Genomic DNA, 22,897 nt, shown 5'->3' with positions numbered 1-22,897 from the left:
CAGTGTGCATGAGGAGGCTGATGGTTTACTCCTGGGCTGCCATGCGTCCTCATTAATTATTCATTCTGGCATCACAAACTTAAAGAGCCTTAAGGTGTGTCACAGGGAATGAGGGGGGAAAACAAAATGCTCTATTGTTATTTTGTGCTTTTTTTTTTTGTTTCTGGCTCCCTATACTTAAAGCTTCCTGAAACAGGGAGGGAGGACACACACACAAACACACACACTGACAGCAGCACTGTAAACCTGCTCTATCTCATGTTTTGAAAGTTTCTTAAGACTTGCGGATGATGCCAGTAGACACAATTAGTTTGATTGCTTAGCAACTGAGCGTCAATTGCGAGAGCGGGAACAGAGGGCAATGCTCAGGTGAAGTATCCAGGTTACACACTTTTTTTTTTTCTCTTTTTCTGAAGAATCTGTTTTTCCCAAAACTTTCATGCAAAGTAGCGTGCAGCGTACCTTCAGCGCCGCTTTCATGTGTCAATCAGAAGAGCAACACGCCACGTTGCGTCTCGGGGTTAACCGACAATAAGATTATATCAACACCACACATAATCCACACACTGCCACACACTCTTGCGGAGTAATTTCCTGCTCGACAGGGTTCAAAATGTAAGCTTTGTGCTGCACTGCAGGTCTACTGTGCAGCCAATCGTGGCCTACTTTCAGGTATCTGGAGGATTTCCCCCTGCTTTATCTGGACATTTTCTGGCCTCACCCCATTTCAACTCATCTCTCACAACACGCTGCAGTGTAAAGGAGTAAAGTTTCTAGTTTGTACTCTGACGTGCTAAATGTTTCAGGGCAGGTGGCAAGAGATGAGACTGGGCCGGCGTGTTTTCGAAGCCTTCAGGTTCAGAGCTCGAGTCGGTGAAGTAGTGCTAATGTAATAAGTCTTAATAATCTGCCACTCACAATTACACCACAGACCCTAATGATGGTCAGTCGTGGTCCTTGTCACTGTTCTCTTACCCCCTCTGCTGGAGAGACATGAGATCAAGACCTAGTCAGTGGTTGGAACAGGCCTGGAGACCAAAGAGCCGTCACGTCCCCAGAGGAGGCTGATGTTATTTGTTCTGCAGCTGGAAAAAACGCTTGATGAGTTCTGTCGGAACTTCTGCTTTTCTTGGTCTCGGACTCCAAACCCTCTTCAGTCAGATGGTGGCGTTGGGGGGGGGGGTGCGTGTGAGGGAGGCCGGGGTCACCTGGGACGTCAGCCCGGGATGCAGCACATCGGTGAGGCTTTAATTTAGTGTGCGAGGCGAGCCGCGGCCGACTCTCCCAGCAGAGACGGGGCTGTGTTTGTTTTGCGGGTGTGTAAATTAGCGGTAATTCGTTTGCTCAGTAATGACGTGGGAGAGCTAATTAGGGCAGTGTTGATGGGTGCATTAATTAGTCTCTAGTGAGTGATGCTAATGAGACCCTGATTTGGAGTGTGTGTTTGTGTTTGCATGTGCATGAGTGTAAGCCATGTATCTGTAAAGGCCTACCACTATAGGTCATGCCATTAGGAATGTAGCGTGAGAGCGGTGAAGACGGAGGGAGTTGGTCTGGGAGTCGGCGTGTGTCCTCTGTGTGTGTGTGTGCGTGAAGGACACAGCAGGTCTATATCTGTGTATAAGAACCCCTCTAATCCCAGTGGCTCCATGATGTCGGCCATGCCTGGCTGAAGGCTGATCCCTCCATTCAACCATCACAGGGCCGACGGGGCCCTGCTCACACATCACCACACCGAACGCCACGGCGAGAAGGCCGAGGTGTGCAGAAGACCGACCGGTCACACCGCCCTGGTTTCGGTGCAACAGCTGCATCACAATCATAAATTCATCCCGGCCTATAAAAACGTCCCGGACACAAAACAGACAACACGGGGAGCCGTAATGGATGAAAGGCTGTTTTATAAGTGTGCTCAGTGACAGGTCCACTTCACAGATAAGAAGGATCCATCTGTGTGTGGTCACAGCGGGGCAGCGCTACTACTCTATTCCGTGGCATCTCTCAGTCAGGCAGTGACAAGGTGGCAGCTTGCTGTAAGAATCTAGAATTTATGGCATATAACAGACTTGGCGTTCATCATAGCAGTGGTGAAAGGCAAGCGTAAGGGGGGGGATTGGCTTTAAAGCCTCACCAGTGATCTATTCTAATCATATTTATTCATGACTATCCCATTATACATAATCCAGTACTATTCCTGTTCAACTGTATCCTCTGCTGTTTCGTGCTGTCGCTCATTTCTTCGCCTCCTCTCCTTTCTCTTGTACGAATGCTGAGGGGAAAAAAGAGACATTTGAATCAGCATGAGAGGCCGGGAGATCATCCCGTTTCAAGAAACTCGGAGTCATCTGTGGCTCCCAAACTTTAACTGACAAATACAATAAGGTGATTTATTTTTAGAGCAAAGCGGCGAGAATTTCAACTGATGTTTCACAACAAGAGATCAGTCAAAGGGTTGAGGAGATGGAGATTTGTCAAGCTGAGCTTCATTGAAGGCTGTCAGCGAGACTTAGTGCTTTGGATCTATGGCATTATGGGAGAGGGAGTGCAGACAGCGTACCTCGAACCTCCAGCTTGCAGTCCACCTCGTCTTGACCAAGGTCGTTGATGGCCCTGCAGGTGTATTTGCCCCCATCGAACATGCTTGGCCTGCGGATCTTTAGAGTCAATACGCCCTGGTTGTTCTGCATCAGGAACTTGGGGTCTTCACCGATGATCATGTTGTTCTTCATCCAAATGATCTTTGGCTGAGGAACAGTGTGTTGGAGGAAGATGCAAAATTGGCGGGATGGATGAGAGGAAAGAGAAGGAGGAGGGAGAGGCAGAACAGAGCGGGGATGTGGGGGAGGGTGGGAGAGCAGAGGGAGGAGGGGAGAGGGAGAGGTGAAATTAGGTCAACATTTCGACTTGACAAATCTTTGCTGATTCGTCGGGAGAGGGGAAAAAAAGGTGTTCAAAGATCTTTTTGCTCCACCTCTTGTTCTATCTTCAGACATAAAAAATATACCCCTGCTGCAAAGGCATCAAAATCCTCTCTGACTGTTCTACACTCACTGTTTGACACTCCAAACTTGTACGCTCACTCTGAAAAAACACAAAGCATAAAATATCTGGCACACCCTTGCAGCAGAGCTACATCAGTAAAGTGTGCAAAAGCTGAGAGGTTCTTGCTCTGTAGTTTATAGTTCATTTGTAAGGTAAAACTGGGACATTACCGACTGTATATTCCACAGATTTTTAAGCTAAATGAGACACTTCTTTAAAAAAAATATTGACATAATATAATATATTATTTTTAAAAATCAAATATTTATTTCTGCCTTAACTGAATTACTTTAATATAGTAAAGTGAAAACTAAATCACCTTTTCAAACAAACACACACGCACTGTTTTGCGATAGATGTAAATACCTTGGGGTAGCCGCGGACGGCACAGCTGATGGCGGTGGCGTAACCTGCAACCACACATCTGTTCACCAGGGGCGCTGTGAATTTTGGGGATGCAGATGTATCCTTCTCTTTGAAGGGTGGAGGTTCATAGTTCAAGCCTGGACAGATGGAGAAGTGATATCTCAAGTTATTTCTTATTTATTCCAACAAAATGCACACACACAACTTAATGCACCAAATGTTTTCAGGTACATTGCTACTTTCCTTACACAGGGTATGTGAGTTTGGGAGAATAAAACATGAGCTTCCTTGTGTGAATGAATATTAAACCTATTTTTAGCAATTGATGAGTCAAGAGAATATTCTGAAAAGTTTTGTTTCACATCGAAACATGTGTGTAAGGTGTAAACCCAAATTGATTTAATGTTGCTGGTCCTTTAAAAGGAGGTCGATAGTTACAGGTTTACCTGACCTCAGTATGAAAAGAAAGCGCTCTGAGTGACCATCCCTCTCGCCAAACAATCTTTGATATGCTTTGGCTGCGTTTTTTTTTTTTGCTCGGTTCCTCCACGGTTCAGTCATAGAAAAGTTTTCAAGCTGAAATCAAAGCTAAAGTCTGGGTTGAAGTTCATTATTGAGGAACAACAACTGTGAACCTTGATACCCCGGTAAGTAAGTGATTGTAGCTCATGATGTTAAGATATATTAGCATGCTAATTATATTAGGAAAGAGAGCACACAGGAATAAATTAGAAATGCCACTTGTACTCTTAACATAACAAAAAGACAGGTTAGGATTATCTCAAAGAAGATTAAAAAAATTCATGAATATGTGAAACGAGCTGCTTCCAGCGGCAAATTAGATACCACGCTGTGTGTGATATGGTTGAGACCACTTGGCTTGCAGGCTAGCTAAATGTTGCACATGTTGTGGAGGCAAGTTTTATACAGTTTGTGTGTTCCTGTGGTGTTGGAATAATAAGAAAAATGAGTCTAAGACTTGGAGAATTTGTGTGAATGCCAACTCAAGCTGGAACAACTTGGAAAGTCTGAGAAAATTCTTGCACTGAAGTTGTAGAGCTGCGAATCATCAACCATAAACTAATCAACATGATTTTACGCAAAACAGTCCCTTTTAAATTGTCCATCTCTCAGTCCTTGCTCTTTGTTATTATGTTAATATTGGAAAGAGATGTCAATGTCTTTGTGTGTGTGTCAATTTCGTTAGATCAACCATTTTTACAACTCACGAAATTGAAACTTCTGAGGAGCATGTCACTACCCACTTTTAGAATGGCTCTGTTTCTAGAAGTAAATTTCCCATCCATTGAAATTTCAGAAAATCCTTACAAAAAGATTTGGTTTATTCCCCCCCTGCCCCCATGGTCTCTTTGGCATTGGGCCCCCAAGGTCCCTTGAAACTCTCCAGACTGGAAACTAGCCGGAGATTGATGACTTGACCTGATCAAGCAAAAGATGGCAAACGATTTTTGGGCACTGAGGACAATATTTGTCTTAATTTTGATGGACATGACTTAAATTAACCTTCACCGAAGTACTTGGCTGGTTTGTGTCACACCTCTGAAGCCGCCTCTAATCGAGGACTGTGTGAAACATTCTACTGAAAGGCTTAATTAATAACCCAGTGTATTGTCTTGCCTTTAATAGCCATACCACATTCTGTTACACTAGCAAATTGTTTTAATTTGCCGATTACCATTTCAATTATGGAGACAGAGAGCTGACTTTTGTTTCATCCTGAGGTCAGGTGGGCACCGTGATCAACAATTCCCACAAACAAGATTGGCTGGTTGACTGCCAAGTTTTCTGGGAGAGTAAGCAAATGCAACAACACGACAACAGAGGCAGCATTTGGCTGGTGGCAGGTGTTAATTTCCCAGCCTAGTTGCTTTCATAATCCGCGGCCAGTATTACATTTTATTTAACACTCTGTCAAAGAATATTTCTGTTTAGCATAATCAGAGTGAATTAATTTTCTTTTAAATTAGATTCAAGCAATTAATCACGGCCGGCAATTTATCTCAACTTGCTTGGATGTTATTACTGTGTTCTATACTTAAAAGTCTTATTAGAGTTTGTATTTTTAGTCATTTTTGAATGTGAAATGTTAATCACCCTCCCTGATAACTTCCTCTTTTCATAATGCTCAGTTTATGTTTTATCTGAATACACTGTGGCCTACAGCTCAGCGTGCATTAGATGCCTCTTGGCATGAAAAGCCACGCCATTGTGTTATGCTGCACCGTGCTCTGCGGGGATTTCATTACCTGATTTGGTAATGATGGCGGTGTTCTTGCTCACGCCAGGATTTTCACTGAGGCCGCAGATGTTTTCGCTGTACACTCGAAAGTAATACTCGTTCCCCATGACCAGGTCAGACACAGTGCAGCTGGGCCTGCGGTTGTGCTCAAAGACCATGAACCACTCCTGATGTGAGAGAGACAGATAGACAAACAAAAAGAGAGACAGAGGAGAGGCAAAGGTTGAAAAAGGCTTATAGCTGAGGTTGAGATGTGTATAAGCTGAAGAATCTCCTATCCCTGCCATCCATGTTCCTCTAGTCCACCTTCCTGTCGAAGCATGAAACATAATGACCGTGACAGTATAGTGAGGCTTTTGCAGCTACGTGACAAAACTATAAGCAGGAGCACAAATATAACCATCCTGAAAGTCCACTGGACACTTAAAGATGTTGGAAAATAGCAATCATGCAAGTTTCTGCTCAATACAACAACCAGGTTGTTCCTTTTTTATTTAAAATAAAAAACTCAAAAATACCAGATTTCATCAGACTCACAATCATTTCTTAAATCCACTGTCCCTCTTACCCTGTCAGTATGCGGCTATAAATATTGTCTTCTCTAAAACAACATGGAGAGAAGTGGCAGGATGTTCTAAGCATATAATCACAATGTTTCCCAATAATTATCTAGACCGTGGCGGCCCGCCATTCTAATTGGTGCCGCCACACTTTCATTATGAACCAAAACATGTTTTACTCTAACATAAGACATCTCTTTGTCTTGTGCATGGTTTGTGTGCTCGCTTGCGCCACCTTGCTATCGCGTGTGCTTCCATGTGCTACTGCGCGCTACTGCTATGGTCCATAAAGTTTTTACCATCCTCGCAGACAGTCAGAGCTCATAGTTTCAGCTTCAATTGTGCAATGTAATGCAGCTCTATTTCTATCCATCTAACACACAAATAAGATTAAAATGTATTATACAAATACATTGAAAGATGTTTTCTGTCATTGTAGGTCGTTTTATCTCACTGGTGTTTGTTAAAGTTTAAATGTTTCTGATAAGTTTGGTTTTAATTAGTTATTTGATGCTATAAAACGCTGTGACAGCTGAGACTGACTCGCAACTCGAGCCTGTGTGTCACCAAACCTCCATCCGTTTAACACTACTGCGCAGACTCTGGCTCTCAATGTGTAAGATGGTAGCGTTTGTATGCAGGATATTCTGGCTCCATCTCTGTATTGAGAGAGGAGGTGAAGACGTGTCGTCTTTATAGTATATGGTGATCACATGAAGGAAACACGCATGTCCAGTTAAGAAGTAGATACATTTGGACACTGATGAGTCTCACACATTAAACCATGAAAATGTCCCCAAATTTCATGTGTTCCACATATTCCACGTACGATTATATAAAATCTGAAATTATTGTGATAACTAACATCTGACCATATTAGATACAACTAATAAGCAGATAGCAGACCAGCATGGTGACATGAAACAGACTAAAGGCTTCTGCGTTTTCAGGGGCCCGCAAGTGCAAGAGCCCTTCCGGGCCCCTTACGTGCTTACGTATCCCTTCTTACGTGCTTACGTGTGTAACCCAATTTTTCTAACTAGACGTCAAAGCTCCGCAAGCCTCACGAAGCTCCGCTAGGCTGTAATTGGTCTGCTAAGTACATCCTTTCCGGAGTCGCATTTCTGGTTTCATGCCCCATAATACCGGCAGAAACCACAGAAGATTTAGAAGAACGAATATGGACCAGATAGAAGAGCACTTGGCAGAAGAGATCGGAAACTATGACCACTAGTATAACCCGTCACTGACTGGCGGATTTGTCTGCCAGAAAAAGGCTATTGAGGAGCCGCCGTGGCGATGTACATAAACAGTCGACGAAGACTGCCACACACGAAGAAGAGCCGACTTTGACAAAAAACATTACTCCGCCTAGTGGTCTGGCAGTGAATTGCTTCGCATCAAGCGCAACCCTTGGGGAACTATAAATGAAAACGAGTCCGTCGACACAGCGGCGTGAAAAGCCGCAGACGCCGTTGCAGAAGCATGCGCCGGCCTTTAATGACTTTCGAACTAAATGAAGAAGGCGAGTCTGCACAAACATGAACCTTTTTTATTCTGTTAAGCACTGTAGTTATTTATTTATTTTTGTGTCAGAGTCATTATTGCAGACCTCCAATATGGCAGCCAGGGAGTTGCCTCACCTGAACCCCACATCTTTATTCCCATACACATCTCTTCGTGCATACCTTAGTCTTCTTGTCAGCCTTCTGAATGGTGTAGCCGATAATCTCAGAGTTGCCGTCGTCTTTGGGCGGCTTCCACTCCAGCGCAGCGTTGAAGCCCCAGACGTCTGTGACATGCACATCAGTGGGAGGCCCGGGTTTATCTGGTGGGAATGTGAGAAGAGACAACGTTTGGGATAGAAATGGAGAGGATTTTTCACGAAACTAGGAGCAAAATGAGTTATTAGACAATTATGAGCAGAAAAGAAGAGACTGAAGAGTTAGTTGAGTTAACTAACTCTGTTTCTCTGCCTGGGTAGAAATGTAGGTACGCTATTAGAAGTAGAGAAAGAGGGGTGGTGATGAACAGATCTGGAGCAGGGAAGTCCCATAGAGGGAAAGGAATCAACAGTCGTGGGGGAGACTGACAGATTAGCAGAGCAGAAGACAAAGGTTCAAGGAAAGTAGGTGATAGCTGTATGTATTCATAGAAAAACTGTGTTGGCATAGAAGTGACAAAGTACATAGAGCAGAAAAATGCAGTGTGTTTATCATCAGGCCCTCTGTGTGGCCTGCATCATAGACAGTGCAGTACAGAAATACTGTACAACATAGTCATGTATTCGTCATTAATCTTGCTCGGAGTGCTCTCTGTGGAGTACAGTACAAAGTGTGTGCAGCGCAACAGCTTTCTGCACGTTAATCCTTCATGTAGTATCTCTTGCCGAAACAGTAGGGTGACAGATCAGCTGAGGGGGGCCTGATCCGAGGAGTCGCAGCCTCTCATTAGCTCAACCTTCTCAGCAGAAGAAGTGACAGAGTAGCCCTCAAAATCCGAACCTAATCCCAGTCTAAACGCAAATAATCCCAGCGGAGCCCCCCCTGTCAAATAATCCAACCAGTAGCCTGACCCAGGGAGACAGGCCATAAGCTGAGGAATGAGCTGGCGGCCACGGTGGCAGTGCTGGAGTCAGGATTATGCTAGAGAGAGTGGAATCAGCGCTTTGATGATTTGCTTCTTAAAGTCACCGATCCTTAGCAGTATGAAATTAGGAATTATCATCAAATTTGAAAAAACTTGTGACATGTCAGAGATTTGGGCTCAAGCCCTCATCCCGTTCACACAGGTTATTAAGCATTTACCTTGTTAAGTATGAACCATGCACGGGGTTCTAATCCTAAAGAGAGAACATGCAACAGGAGTGTTTCCAGTTGAAGCTGAGAGGTTGTAGGTGCTGGGGCGGGACTGACCTACAACCTGAATGAATATGTCAGCGCTGTCCACCATGTCCTCGATCTGGACAGACAGTGTGTACTTTCCGGAGTGGATTCTTTCTGCTGTGCGGATGAAGAGGATGGTGTCCACTTCACTGGTACGAGTTCCCACCGTCTTGTCCTCCAGGAGAACACCTTCTTTGAACCAGGTCACAACAGGGCGAGGCTTACCCTGTGGTTAGAGGGACGAAAAAATCCAATAAGGAAAAGATTTCAAAGAAAAAGGCCCTCAAGAAACGTGATGATGTTCTCTGATTTGGGACCGTAGCCTTTTTTCAGTTGTTTGTGTTATGAAATTCATCTCAACTCGGCACACCATCCTCTTTAATTGTCTCAGCTGCTGTTAGAAAATATACCCCATCAGTGATGAAACAACCATTGGAATCGAGTCTGTCCACAGAATTCTACGGTGGGTACTCTTTCCCTCCCAGGGGAATAACGTGTAGTCACGTCCTCTGTCTCAGAACATGCTTTTCATCCATTTCTTCAAAAGCAGACAGCGCTGAGTCTCACTTTTTGTTGTCTGTTTTTATTTATAACAGTTGCTTCCCCTTTGCTACTTGAGGTTAGCTTATTTTCCCCATTACAATCATTTGCAAGCTACTGTCAAATGCTGTGATGATTCTTGTGCCCTTTGAGTGCTCACTCTCTCTGCTGCTAGCAAAGTTTACATATCGGATTTACATTTCAGAAGAAACTAGAATTTCCACCTCGCAGCTGGAAGCCTCTGCACACCAGTCAAAATGAAATTCACATCCATATAGGGGAGACTTTGAAGGAATTTGATAAAAGGTATTCCGTTTATTTTTATGATTACTATCCTTTGACTTCTTAAATTATGGTAAAAAAAAAAGCTCTTTTGGGAGGTCTTGATCTTTTGCCACCAACGTCTAAGTAATTAATTGTTTGTGCCAAATTTGAAGAAATTCCCTCAGCATTGTGCTGAGATCTGAAAGGCAGATTCCTGAAATGCCTCTATAACAGCAACACAAAACAAACTGCAGGGGTAGTTTTCCACCAAAACAGATGTCTTATTTCCATCACTAAAAATGCAGACAAAGTGCCAGCGGATGTCCCAGAATGGGAAACCCAAACCTCAAAATAGGGTGTTTTAAACATATTTTTTGCCTGTCTTCTTAGGCCAGTTGAGTTTATACTTGAAATAAGTCACTCAGGAGATCACATGAATCCCCTCTGTGAATAACTGTTTTATCAGCAGCAAGGAGAGAATTTTTAGGCTTCGAGCCAAATGGTATTTTTTTTGTAAACTTTTCAAATAAAACAAACTAAAAAGTTGATTTCATTTTGAAAACTACAACATCCACACAAGCGTTTCAGCTCCGTATCGTCCATAGCGACAAACAGATAAGAGCAAGGATTGCTTTGCTTGGACCTGGACCAATGACAAGGTGGAACTGTTACTGACTGGCTAGGATACGTTGTGACCGAAAACACCAAATCAGAAAGCAATTGTGAGTGTTTACATCATCGTTTCCAAACGTTTCCATACCTATAACACTTTATTCTGCTATTACAAACCTAGCCTGTATTATTAATCGTAACCACAATTTAACTGAGAGAAAAAAAGCCAGAGTTTGGCCACCCTTAACTAACCTGGAAGGGGATGACCAAGTTGACCTTATCGCCCACAACCCTTATGAGTTTGGTTCTCAGTTGGCGCGGCAGGCGGATCTTTGGACGCTCTGTGTGGTTGACAAAGGAGAAACATCAAAGGAAGAGATGAGTAGAAGTTGTGGATGTGTGGGTGGTGTGGAAGAGTGTGGACATTTAAAATGTACAAAATGTACAGTTAATATGTCATGTTAATGAGCAAGGATGTGTGTGCCAGAAGTATAAATTATTGAGGCAGGAAAATACAGAGTGGAATCATTCCTTCTCAAATGCAGCAAATGTTTAAGAAATAATCCTTGAGAAGATTTACAGTGATTATTATATTATAACTAAGACCTAGTGGTAAGCTTGATAAATGTTTTTTTTTTTTTTCAGCAAGCAGCACTATTCTTTAGCAATGGCGGAAAATAGCAATGGCATATGAGTCTTAGAGTTCAAAAAGATTTTGCACCAAAAGCACTGTGGTCCACTTTACATCTGTTGAATTTCTGTGATAAAAAGACTTCAAACAAATAACTGACCCAAGAGCTCTTTGATGATGACAGCCTGGGCGAGAGTGGCAGGGAGGCTGCGGCCTGCAATGTTGACTGCCACTACCCTGAACAGCATCTTCTCCCCCGTTGGGAGATCCTTCACCTTGTAGTGGTTATTTTCCACTTTCGCGTTATTAGCTTGCACCCACTGGTCACCTGAGGGATGAGTGAAGAGGCGAGCAAGGAACAGATCAGAAAAACACAACCAATCCAAAGATGTCAGGATAAAGTTGGGAAACTCATCGGGTGTATAATTCTGTAATAACATTACATAATAACAATGTTCACTATTTGACTGGTTGCCAAGCCACACCACATTTCCCTTCTTTCCATGACAATGGTGGCAAATTTACCACTCCTGATTCTAGTCACAAAACTATTGGTCCTTTCTTTTTGACAGAAGTCGATAAAAGTTGGATTCCTAGTTGACTTTGCTAATTAAGATGACAATATTAATACGAAACCATTGTGGGGGCACCAGTAATAATTGAAATAATGCAAAATGAATGTGCTGGTTGTAAGTCTTCAAAGTCTTTCCCTTTAACTTCGTAGACTGATGTATAGTTATTAGCTCCATGAGGTAATAATAATTCTATCTGCCAGGGAGGTTCTGTTTTCACCCTTGTTTAACTGTTGTTGTTGGAAGGATTTCAGAAAAAACATTGAACAGATTTCTACAAAACTCGTTGGAAGGATTTGGGCATGGGTCAAGAAAGAACCCATTTAAATTTTGTGCATATTTGGACGTAAAGATAGAAATTATTGCGAAATAAGACATTTTTTGTCATTTTTATAATTTCTGCATCAATAATTTATGAATCGTGATGAAATCAATCAGGTATATTCAGGGGACTGATGATTTTGTGTTTGGTTTTGTTCATTGAATTAAAGGAGACTGTACTGAGTGCTAGTTAGTGGTGTCCTTGAAAGTAAAACTTGGTCTCTATTGTTAGTTGGAAAGTTGGACAGATAAGATAATGTTTGCAACTTTTATAGAAAATCTACATCCTTTCTGACACTTTTGTTCTTGTGTGTTTGGTTTTAAGAATTAAGAAAAAAAAGTCAATATATAAACTTTTTAAACTTCAACATATCATTAAACAAAATTTAGGATTACTAAGCTACTGTATGATTGAGTTTCCACAAACAACCTTTGCAGTATCACAACATCTTTTCAAATGGCTATAAATGGTACTTACACCGAAAAGCCCCTTAAAGTTATGCTGTAAATGAACAACCAACCACCCAATGGATTTAATCTTACCATAACCCTCAATAACAACTCAGTATTAAGTGGTACATATTTCTGCATGTACTTACTTCCTTCCTTGCAGTACTCAATGATGTAACCATCGATGCCACCCGCTCCGATTCTGTCTGGAGGAAGCCACTTGAGTGAACAGGTAGTGTCTGTCAAATCATCCACCATGAGACGAGTGGGCGCGCTGGTGGGGGCTGAGAGAGACAGGAGCTAATTAATACGTTAATGCCCAGTGTAAATTGGATGGGAGGCAGGTTAAGCTGCCTCCATGAGCATTGTGTGAGAAACCTCTGTTAATTAACCATTCTGCTGCTGACAAATGGCAACGCACCGATGGGCATGAAGGGCTTTGAGTTTCCACTGGGCTGCGAGACGCCGATGCCGTTGACTGTAGACACTCTCATCTCATAAAGAACACCTTCAATCATCTTCTTAGTTTCGTACGTGGTGGACTCGTAAGGTTCAAAGTTGAGCTTGGTCCATCTGGTCGAGCCAACCTTCCTCCTCTCTATCAGGTACCCTGGAGAAAGCAGTATCAACACACGGGGAAGTCATTAAAAAACAGCTCAGTCTTCTTCGGAAGGGAGTTCAAAAACATTGCACTGCGACAAACAGAGAGCCTTCTAAACTGCTGTTTTCTCCTGGGAGGACGACATCAGATGTGAACATAAGACGCTGTGTGTTCCAGGGGTACCTTTAATGGGAACTCCGCCATCAAATGCAGGAGGATCCCATGTGATCGTGCCAGAGTCCTCGCCAACTGATAAGCATCTGACATTCTCAGGAGCATTGGGCACATCTGGAGAGGCAGGTTACAGTTGGAAATGGAAGGGGAGGAAAGATGAAAAAGAGCGAGAAATGGGAGAAGTCGTGAGTTTGAGAGAGGACAAGATGGCAGATCTTTTTTAGCCATACAGTATTTTAAAACGCCACAGATTCACGACTTGGAAAACTTATATTCGTACATTAAATCATATACATACTAAGGCACTATTTTCAGTCCCGGTGCTTATAATGTAAAAAGCATTCTTTAGTACTATAGATAATTTGTTTTTCATTCAGGCCATTAGTTAATTTTCATGTCAAGTGGATTTGCTGTGGTATAATTATAACAATCTTTTATTCACAAGGATGATGAGGAATCATTTAAAAATGAGTTCTGTTTTTATGAAAACCTAATTAATTTAATTAATTTTAATTAAATGAAATACACTTGCCATGATTTCAGGGTAACTCTTACTGCCCATCTTTCAAAGCAATAAAAGCAGACTATGACATGATTTTTATTTCTATCTGAAGATTCAGGAGTAGTCCCTTTTTTTTTCGCTATGAGAGTTTTGAGATGTTCTTAGCAATTTCCCAGAGAATAATTAATGGATCAAGATGAAAGATGATATTTAAGAGACTAATTTCTATGAGTGTGTGAAATTTGGAGAGCCTCGATTGAATTTAAAGGAACTTGGGCCTTGGCCGAGATATACACTGTTTTGAGTCCTATTGTAGTTTTCTATGATTTTCGCTTATTTATGTCCATATTTTTTGACAGAACCATTTCACACTCTCACATCAACATCCTGCAGCTCTAATTGAGCCATGGAAAATAGTATGGGAGCAACCAAAGAAATAAAAATCAAGTGAAAAAGGACAAAGCAAGAACCAGCCACTGACCCACGACCTTGATGAAGAGTTCAACCTTGTCCTCTCCAAAAGGGTTAGTCACTGTGATGAAGTAGGGGCCCTCGTCGCTTATCTCCGCCGCCTCCATTACAAAGCTGCTGGTGGTTTTCTCCGTCTCTACACGAACTCGTCCCTCATTTGCAGCCACCACCTACCAGACAGATCAGGACAGAGCAAGAGAGAGTCGGACAGGAAAAAGGAAACTGTTGAAGGGAGCGATGACGGCACAGCTGCTTCAATGACAGGTGATTCAACCATCCCACTCTAGTTCATGTTTCACTCTTCCTTTGTGCTGTTCAGTGACTAACGGCTGGTTGATGCACAAAGGTAGAAAGTATCTGACGTGTGTTCCAGCCTTTATGAGGTGAATTGTGAGGATCTGCTCTTAGACGTTTCCCTACCTGGTCTCCCTTCATCCAGCACACTGTGGGGGCTGGCTCTCCCGTGATCTCAACGTCAAGGCGAAGTTTGTTTCCAGCCACCACGGTGATGAGGTTCTGGTTGCCGATGCCGCTGGTGTCCAGGTGGATCTTGGGAGGCTCTTTCATGAAAAGGCATTCAGGTTAGAAAGATACCAAGTTTGAGATAATACACCAACATGATTTTGCTTTGTTGCGTCACATGGATGATTTTTTGGGATTAGCATCTTGTTGAAGTGGGTAATGCTAAACAAGCAAGTTAGGGTGTGTGTCCACTAGATGGCTTGGTTTTCTGTCCCAACCTGTCTCAGCCCAAGAGGAAACAAACCCTACATGACCCAAACCTGAAAGACATTTTTGCTTTTGTGACCAAACATGACCAAAGCCCAATGCAGTTTATGTAAGTTGAACTGACTTTGTGTTACTCTGTCCCTGATACACATCGTTATTACTTGTTTCCCCCGACTACACACATGTGCAGTGTCAAAAATATCCCCAGCCAATGTGACCGACCTGATCCAACCCAGATTACCTCTTTATAAAATGTGTCCAAAGCTGGCCTTTGTCAGGTATCTACACTCCAGTGCCCACTAGGGTGAAGTGCAACAGATTTCAATACATAACTTATGTATGTCATCAGCACTTCATAGTGTACAGGGCATGTAAAGGCTCTTATATACTACTACGTGTCCGTTTCTCGGAGAGGTCTCAGCGGGGGGCAAAGAGTCTTTTTGATTTTTACTTCTCCGACACTCTACGTCGGAAAAAATTCACCGCCAAACCCATAGGTGGCGCAACGGAAGACGAGCTCAGAGAAGCCTACCCCATTTGGGAAGAAGAAGTCCACGTGTCTCTGTTTACATGTTAGCCTGCCTCCCAAACACTGAACCATGGCAACTAACAGAACTAAATAAAGTGACACCCAGCGTGTCAAGATGCTGATGTAATCGTTTCTTAGCGCAGCGGTTCCCCGGTCTTGTTTCCGAACTGTGTTGCTGATTCCACAGCTTGAATCTGCTTGAGGCTACATGTAGCTAGCTAGCTCCCCTCCCAGCTAGCTTTCCCCCCAGCTTCCACACACAGTCAGCAGGGACTCCCGACACTAACTACTACCCAGTGTTTGCTTCTAACCTGACGGTATTATAGAAACAGTGTCATGATAGAAGTGGAATTAAAGTCGTGACGGCGGGGTTATGCACTGTTACCACCGCAGTTAGCATGGTGGCTAGCCTAGCCCGCTAGCCTAGCCTGCTAGGGCCGTTTTGAAAGCTCGTTCTAACCGTCTGTGACCGTGCACATATGTCGTCAGTGCTCTAACGAGCCACCGTCAGCCGGACAACTCCCCTGGCTTAACACACACGTCACATTAATCGTAGAATCGTAGTTGTGTATGTATTTATTGTGAATCAGGAAGTTACAGGTCAGGAAATGACGTCGAACAGAAATGACGTCGTACGGAAATGACGACATACGGAAATGATGTCGTTCGCGGACCAATCACAGCCAAGAGCTGTCCGTGGGCTCTCCGACACAACACGGAGAAGTTAGAAAAATCCGACCTGTACGAAAAGCTCTCCGTAGCGCTCGGAGAGGGCGTTTCACGACGGATAGGGCGGTCTTATCTATCCGTTTTACAAAATACGCTCAAGCATAAATTGGCCTTAAGTGTGTGACATCACTCTACAAGGTGGACTTATAGCCGCAAGTAAAACACTGAATGGTGTTTGTCTGCTTTGTAGGTATGGGAAATTACCTCACAGGTTTTACAGAGTTAAAGCTTCAGAGTAAAAGGTTAAAGATAACATCTGTGATGGCAATAGGTGTCCTGCTCTTCAGCGCTGTCTACTGTTAATTACAGGTCTATAAAATAAGACAACAACACTAACCTTCGAGGGGAACATATTCAATGATGATTTCTGGGGAGAAAAATATAGAAATGTAAACATTGTTAGCTGATATCCAGAAAATGTATCAAATGCTTCTCATTTTGGTTGTCGGGTCGCTCTCACCCAGGAAGTTGAGTTTTGCTGAGAGAGAAATAGCGTAGCCATCAGGGACAAAAGTATAATCTCCGGCGTCCTCAGGAACCACGTCGTCAACCGTTAGCTTGTGGATCCTGGGTACACGTTGCCAGATGTAAGCAAGGAGACAACACTTATTGTGATCCACAATTATGCAAAAGACAGTTGCCCAGGCAACATACTTCATGAGGCAACAGTGCAGAGGGAGAAACGTGCAAAATGGCTTTCACCTTGTGTGACCGCTGCTGCCTCCTACCATCGGCAGCTCTGACTGAGGGATTACTGAGAGAAACACCAGGCCCTCGGGGAGTGTGTGTGTTGTGTCTGTGTGCGTGTGTGTTTGGACCTTAGAGCTTTACAGAATCCAAAAATTGGGTCAAACGACTAAGAAAAGCGTTTCGTAATAGTTTGCCAAGCTATGTGACAGACACTGCTTACTGTGATATGATTTTGTGAGTCTGTGTGCGTGCATGTCTGTACGTGATTGTGTGTCTGTATCTGTGCGTGACGGCCGGGAGCGAGAGCTCAAGGCAAATGCTTTCTGACGTTCATACTTGGACCCCCACAAGTGAAGTTAAATTACCTTCCGATGTGCGATATTTTGATGCGATCACTGGACTGGACTTCCACCCCGTCCTTGAACCATTTCCCCGTCACTTTCTCATCAGACACTTCGCACTTGAACACAGCCTGTTCAGCGGCCTTCACTGTCAGGTCACTTATGCTCTGCAGAATCTGCAGCTCCTTATCTGTAGCAAAAACAACAACATAGATAGATAGTGCAGCATTTACACAATGAAATGTTACATTTGACCAGTGTCATGAATGCGTGGGTACAGGTTTTCACTACAGTAATTTTATTTACAGAACTGAGTTGTACATATTAATTGAGAATATATTAACTCAATTTTTGCACTTGTTGGCACACACTTCATTTGGCTGAGCACAAAGACTGGAAACCTATTGTTTTGTTCTGTCCAAAGTTAACACTAATTCAAATGCTACCTCCTACACCAAGGAGGTTGTTTTCAGCTACTGTTTTGTTTGTTTGGGGCAGATCTAGGATTTCTCTTTTTTTCACTTTCTAACATCGCGAAAGAGGAAGATTTTTTAACATTTTCATTGATTTCTCAGAGATGTGTGAATCTTGATGGAAATACATGTTTTTTTCATGGAGCCAGCCTTTATTGTGCTAAGCTAAGCTAAGAAGGCTGCTGGCAAAACTGGTATCATTCATGACATTCTTGATAAGAAATCAACCGAGCACATCTTCAAATCTTCAAATATTCTTTAAAACATACTTCAAGCTTTGAAAACATTTCTATTTTCACTAATTGTGAGAGTATTACTTGCAGCAGTTTCCCTCCAGCAAGTTTTCTTGACTCCTGTAGATTTCAGGCACAACATGACACACTGTCCTTTTAGACACTTGTGGTTCCCCCTATGCAGGCGTTCTATTTAGCCATTTAGGTTGGAACACTCTGGTTAAATCTGCCACCTGGTGCACTCCAACTATGACTGGGGAGTCCAGACAGATTTCTTTTCACATTCTAATCAATTTAGGAGATTCGTCTGGCTCGCAGGTTTGCAGCAACTTAGACAGCTGAACAAGCGAGAGATGAGGCGCCGCCATCAGTTTTCGAGGTGCTAAAGCAAATTAGCATGACGAATAGGGTGATGAACAACTGATACAAGGGATTAATGAAGTAATATTAATTTTGACATGAGTAATGACTAATTTATTGCTTTTCATGCTTGTCAAAATGGAAAACATCAAGATGCGCTGATGTGTGAATTTTCTTTAAGGTCCTAATTAAGGAACCATGTCTGAAAAACTTGATAGACCAGCTGATGTTTGGAACATTAAGCCTCTGTTACTGTTAGATCTAGCTTTGGATTTATAAGAGTATTGATTTTCTATGTTCACTGCCCTACGGTGGCTCCAATCAGCATTTTCCAGTAGATGTTTACGCCCTTTTGTATTGTTGTGTTTCTTTTATTGTGTTTTGTGATGTGCCGTTATGTTTTGCACTTCATAAACACATACATCATGTTTGAGCATTTAAATATACAGAATTATTCAATAGTTTTTAGAAAAAGTCAGGTCATTCGATGAATTTTGATTCTTCAATCTTGGTTTGATGTTATTACCTTCTTGAATCACAGGTTGATTTTCAGTGTTATGATTTCTAATAGGAAGCACGGCATCAAAACACATGTTGATCACTGGCAGGGACGCTACACAAAGAGAAATTACCTTCAACATCCATTTCTGCCTTCGACTCGTCACCGTTGGTGAAGACAGAGTACGACCCAATATCCTCCTTCGTAGCTTCATTTATGATCAAAATGTGCCTCTTTCCATCTTTCTTAAACCTGTATCTTGAACCTGCAGTTTCTTTGTTCAGCTCAACTCCATCTTTCATCCTGAGGAGAAAACACAGACATATACGTTGTGGTGACCCAGACAAACAGAGGTGAGAAAGAGCTGATTGAATGGTCTGCTCTGTGCTACTTGGCTATATAGCCTCCAGGATCACAAGGTTTTGGAACATTAAAAAAATGGTGGAAAAGGTGACCTTTTGTATTTGGACCTTTAGTTTTTATCTTTGTTTGCGTCTTGAGTTAATTATTTTCTGTTTTACTTTGAAACTTCTCTCCTAGTCTGTCTGATTTCCCTGCATATTGATATACTCTATCGTGTCACACCTGAGTTCAGTTATCCCTGCCTCTCCTCTGTCACTTTGTCTGCTCACATCTATGGCCTTGTCCTTGTGTTTCAGTTTCCTTATACTTCAGTTTCTTTCAACATTGATATTTGTCCTTGTGACCCCTGTCTGCTTTTGCGCTGGATTTTCTTATGCCTCAGTCCTTGTCTGTCTTCTGGACATTAAGTGTTTAAATGATCAGTCCTTCTAATATACAGTGAGTGCTACTGTAATAAATAGTTCTGAAAAATTCACTTTCGGCAGAAAAAGAAAAAAAAAAATTTTGGGAGAAAAATAATGTTTTTGATATACATTTATGAGCATGTAAAAATGTGTGAATGGAAGCATGTCATGCTCAAAGATAATTTTAAATGAAGACACTTTTCTAGTCCATCAAACTTTTTCCAAACTTGTATATATATCCTAAAACTCACAGACAAGGTTTGAATGTTGTGCTCTTAAATAATTCAGAACATGCAATATAGTTGTCAAAGAGGAACAGCTGCTCCCAATGCAAAATACATGCATCCCTAGTTCTTGTCTAGATCTATTTTATTATCTCTGTGAAGGAGGTTGTTTAACCCTTGTCCATTTGTTGGTTTGATTATAAGCAAGATAATGCAATAACCTCTGCATGTTATTGCAATGCAGTATTTGGCCTCAGATTGAGGAGTCATTTTTCACTTTCTTTAACATTGCATGATTGGGCATTTTTACAGTTTTGTTGATTTCTCAGAGGAAAATGTATGCATCTTGATGAGAAAAAATCTGGCACATTAACGGGACAATCACCTTTGTTGCATTTTTACACTTTTTTTGGATAAGGTTAAATTGGTATTAATAAGGTAATGACACTCTAAAATGCAAGACAGACCCACCAGGAGTAAAAACAAACAATTATTTCACTCTCATAATATTTAGTGAAAACTTCAACCAATAAAATTCTTCGGACCGAAGGACCTTATTGGCAAACCTTTGTCTTTGTAGATGCTTTCAGACATACACTGAACCCAAGAGATCCTCTGCAATCTCACCGGAGGAAGCGCGCATGTGAATGCAAATGTCCGAGTGTTAGCGTCCAGATTATCTGCAGAGTTTCTCCGCCTGGTCCCCTACTATAAAGTCTGCATTAGGTCCATAGGATCCGTACAACCTCCCGCCGCATTGTGCCATTTCTGAAAACGGCTTATGTTTATTCCTTTTATTGAGGAAAAGTTCTGAACCTTTAGCAAAATATTATTAAATGACTGTGGCCTGTGGGCATGGAGGTGGCTGATTACTTCCCTGGTTATAAAGGCAGAAGAGAGCTGCCACATGAGGGAGAAACACATAAGAGGCTGACACACACGGAGAGGGGAGACTGAGCCAGAGAACTGAACTGAGCTGCTACCAGAAAATTCATGTGCCTGACCATTTATGTTTGTTGTAACATTTACCTCAGTAAAATATTTAGAAAGTGTGTGGTTGGTCCCTGGCTGTAGTTGGTAGACCCCCGAGGCATCGTCCCTTGCCACAGTGACTAATGCATTTCTGATGTGTAATTAAACAACGGGGCACAGCAGCTCACCATTTGACGTTGGCTCCTTCCTCAGACACCTCCACCTCAAACTCCACCTTGTCATCCACCACAGCATGGACATCATCCAGATGCTTGGTGATGGTAATTGGAGGCTCTGCGGAGAAACAGAAAGCCTTAGGTCACACCCCCAAAACAGCAGTAAGGTGTTGAGTCAGTTGTACTACACTTTATTGTCAAAATGACCCACTGTACTGTACCTAAATCAGCAGAGCTATGATGACTAAGAACATGAGTGGAGGATAAAATAAAAGTCTGGTGCACATGGGAAAAACAGAGCTGTAAGGCATCAGCACTTGTGCAGAGTGAGTCATGCATTTATACACGGCCTGACAAAACAGCAAGTCCTGTAAATGTTTGATCCTGGGGCTAAGTTGGGACTTAACTATCGACTGTCTATAGTCAAACACAGTAAACTTACTACGATGAATTTTTAGTGGTAGTGGACACATAGTTTCTGTCCAGTTAACAACTTGAAGACTATGAAAGTAATACAGTTGTATTTTTGTTTGGTATGTGAAGTTGCCGTTGTTGTAGATGTTAAAGTAACCGTTTCTAGCAATGAAACGGTTACTTTAACATCTACATTGATGATAATCAATTAGAATTAGTCAGAGCATCAATTTGTTAATTTCATTGGAAAAATACATATTTTAATTCTGTGATATTGATTTCAAGCTTTCCATCGAGGAGTAGCTACAGCTTCAATTTAATTTGATAGTTCTTCCATACGAGCACTGTTGGCTTTGTAAAAGCACAAACTCCAGGTATTCTCTCTCCCCGGCTGTAGATGGGTGGTGGATGGCATGTATATTAGTGTTCTCAATGAGCAGAAAACACACACAACATGTGCGCGCAGTCTTCTGAGGTTGAATAATGGCATGATACGCCCCTGAAGTCCTTATCAATGCCACCTACCGCACCTGTCTCGTAGAGGTGGAAGGTATTTCGCGTCTCCTGGGGTGGTGCGAGTCACATTGTGTAACCACATGGCGTGATGCCTGATGCTCCGCTAGCCTCAGCTATTTGTCATCGTCACCATCCAGTCCCCCTCCGGATGTCTCAATTCTCTCCAACCTCAGCTGGTGCGCCCCGAAGCTCTCTGAGCCACAGTCACAGCACCGCAGTCACATGCACAAATTGACAGCGGGCCTCACAAAAGTTTTGTGAAATGAGTTCTACAGTGTAATTCGGGGCTTTTCTGCGTTAGAGAAAACTATGAGGAATTCATTCCCCTCAGGAATACGGGAAGGAGACACAACTGGAAAAGAAAGCAGTGGAAAGAAAACAGTGGGTACATGGAATGAAAGTTTACTTTCAGCTCTGATGTGACCTAAATACCTGAAATGTTTTCTAATATGAATGACATCATCATTTTAAGGACAGTTCCCTGTTTAAATCCCAGCTCGGATGGGGTCTGTGTAGAGTAAATCTGTTCTCCCGTATCCGCAAGAGTTTTCTCTGGGTAGCTCCTGCTTGTTTTCAGAGTCCAAAGACATTAGGTTAAATGGAGATTATAGATAAACTGTAGGTGTGATTGTAAGTATGAATGGTTGTTTGTTACTGCAGACACTGGGGACGTGTCCAGGTGTACCCTGCCTCTCGTTCAATGTCAGGATTGGCTCTAGTTCCCCGTGACCCTCAAAGGATTAGCGGTAAAGATATTGGAATGGATGGAAGGATGGATCGTCAATTTAAACCAAAACATGTGTTCCAACGACTTATTGCTTTATATTCATGTAGTAAGTTAAAACATGTATATATGTATTCGAGGCAGTGTAGCACTGCTTCGCACAAAGACGGAAAATGAGATAACAGTTAGTCTGGCTAATCCAAATGTGGCAAGGCTGCCAACAATCCCCTTGTTTTTTCTTTGCTTGGCTATTGTGACTTCCTGAAGTCA

The 22,897-nt window shown here is 42.4% G+C and overlaps 1 protein-coding gene across 1 annotated transcript in view; it reads right to left on the bottom strand.

Annotated features, from left to right (window-relative positions):
- Nucleotides 1-2,231: 2,231 nt before the first annotated feature.
- Nucleotides 2,232-22,897, bottom strand: part of mybpc2a (myosin binding protein Ca) — a 40,402-nt gene continuing 19,736 nt past the window's right edge. Inside the window, exons 13-30 of the mRNA XM_061089828.1 lie at nt 20,986-21,091; nt 18,968-19,137; nt 17,294-17,459; nt 16,699-16,805; nt 16,576-16,605; nt 14,672-14,811; nt 14,262-14,421; nt 13,288-13,392; nt 12,925-13,113; nt 12,653-12,787; nt 11,321-11,488; nt 10,782-10,870; nt 9,144-9,339; nt 7,917-8,056; nt 5,676-5,835; nt 3,409-3,545; nt 2,558-2,744; nt 2,232-2,269 (exon numbers count right to left, since the gene is read on the bottom strand). Coding sequence (XP_060945811.1) covers nt 2,232-2,269; nt 2,558-2,744; nt 3,409-3,545; nt 5,676-5,835; nt 7,917-8,056; nt 9,144-9,339; nt 10,782-10,870; nt 11,321-11,488; nt 12,653-12,787; nt 12,925-13,113; nt 13,288-13,392; nt 14,262-14,421; nt 14,672-14,811; nt 16,576-16,605; nt 16,699-16,805; nt 17,294-17,459; nt 18,968-19,137; nt 20,986-21,091 — 2,423 coding nt within the window. The remainder of the gene's footprint in view (nt 2,270-2,557; nt 2,745-3,408; nt 3,546-5,675; nt 5,836-7,916; nt 8,057-9,143; nt 9,340-10,781; nt 10,871-11,320; nt 11,489-12,652; nt 12,788-12,924; nt 13,114-13,287; nt 13,393-14,261; nt 14,422-14,671; nt 14,812-16,575; nt 16,606-16,698; nt 16,806-17,293; nt 17,460-18,967; nt 19,138-20,985; nt 21,092-22,897) is intronic.

Source organism: Limanda limanda, chromosome 17 (assembly GCF_963576545.1).
Source record: "Limanda limanda chromosome 17, fLimLim1.1, whole genome shotgun sequence".
Classification (NCBI taxonomy): domain Eukaryota; kingdom Metazoa; phylum Chordata; class Actinopteri; order Pleuronectiformes; family Pleuronectidae; genus Limanda; species Limanda limanda.
The sequence above is the reverse complement of the archived record's forward strand: the minus strand, read 5'-3'. Positions and strand labels throughout refer to the sequence as shown.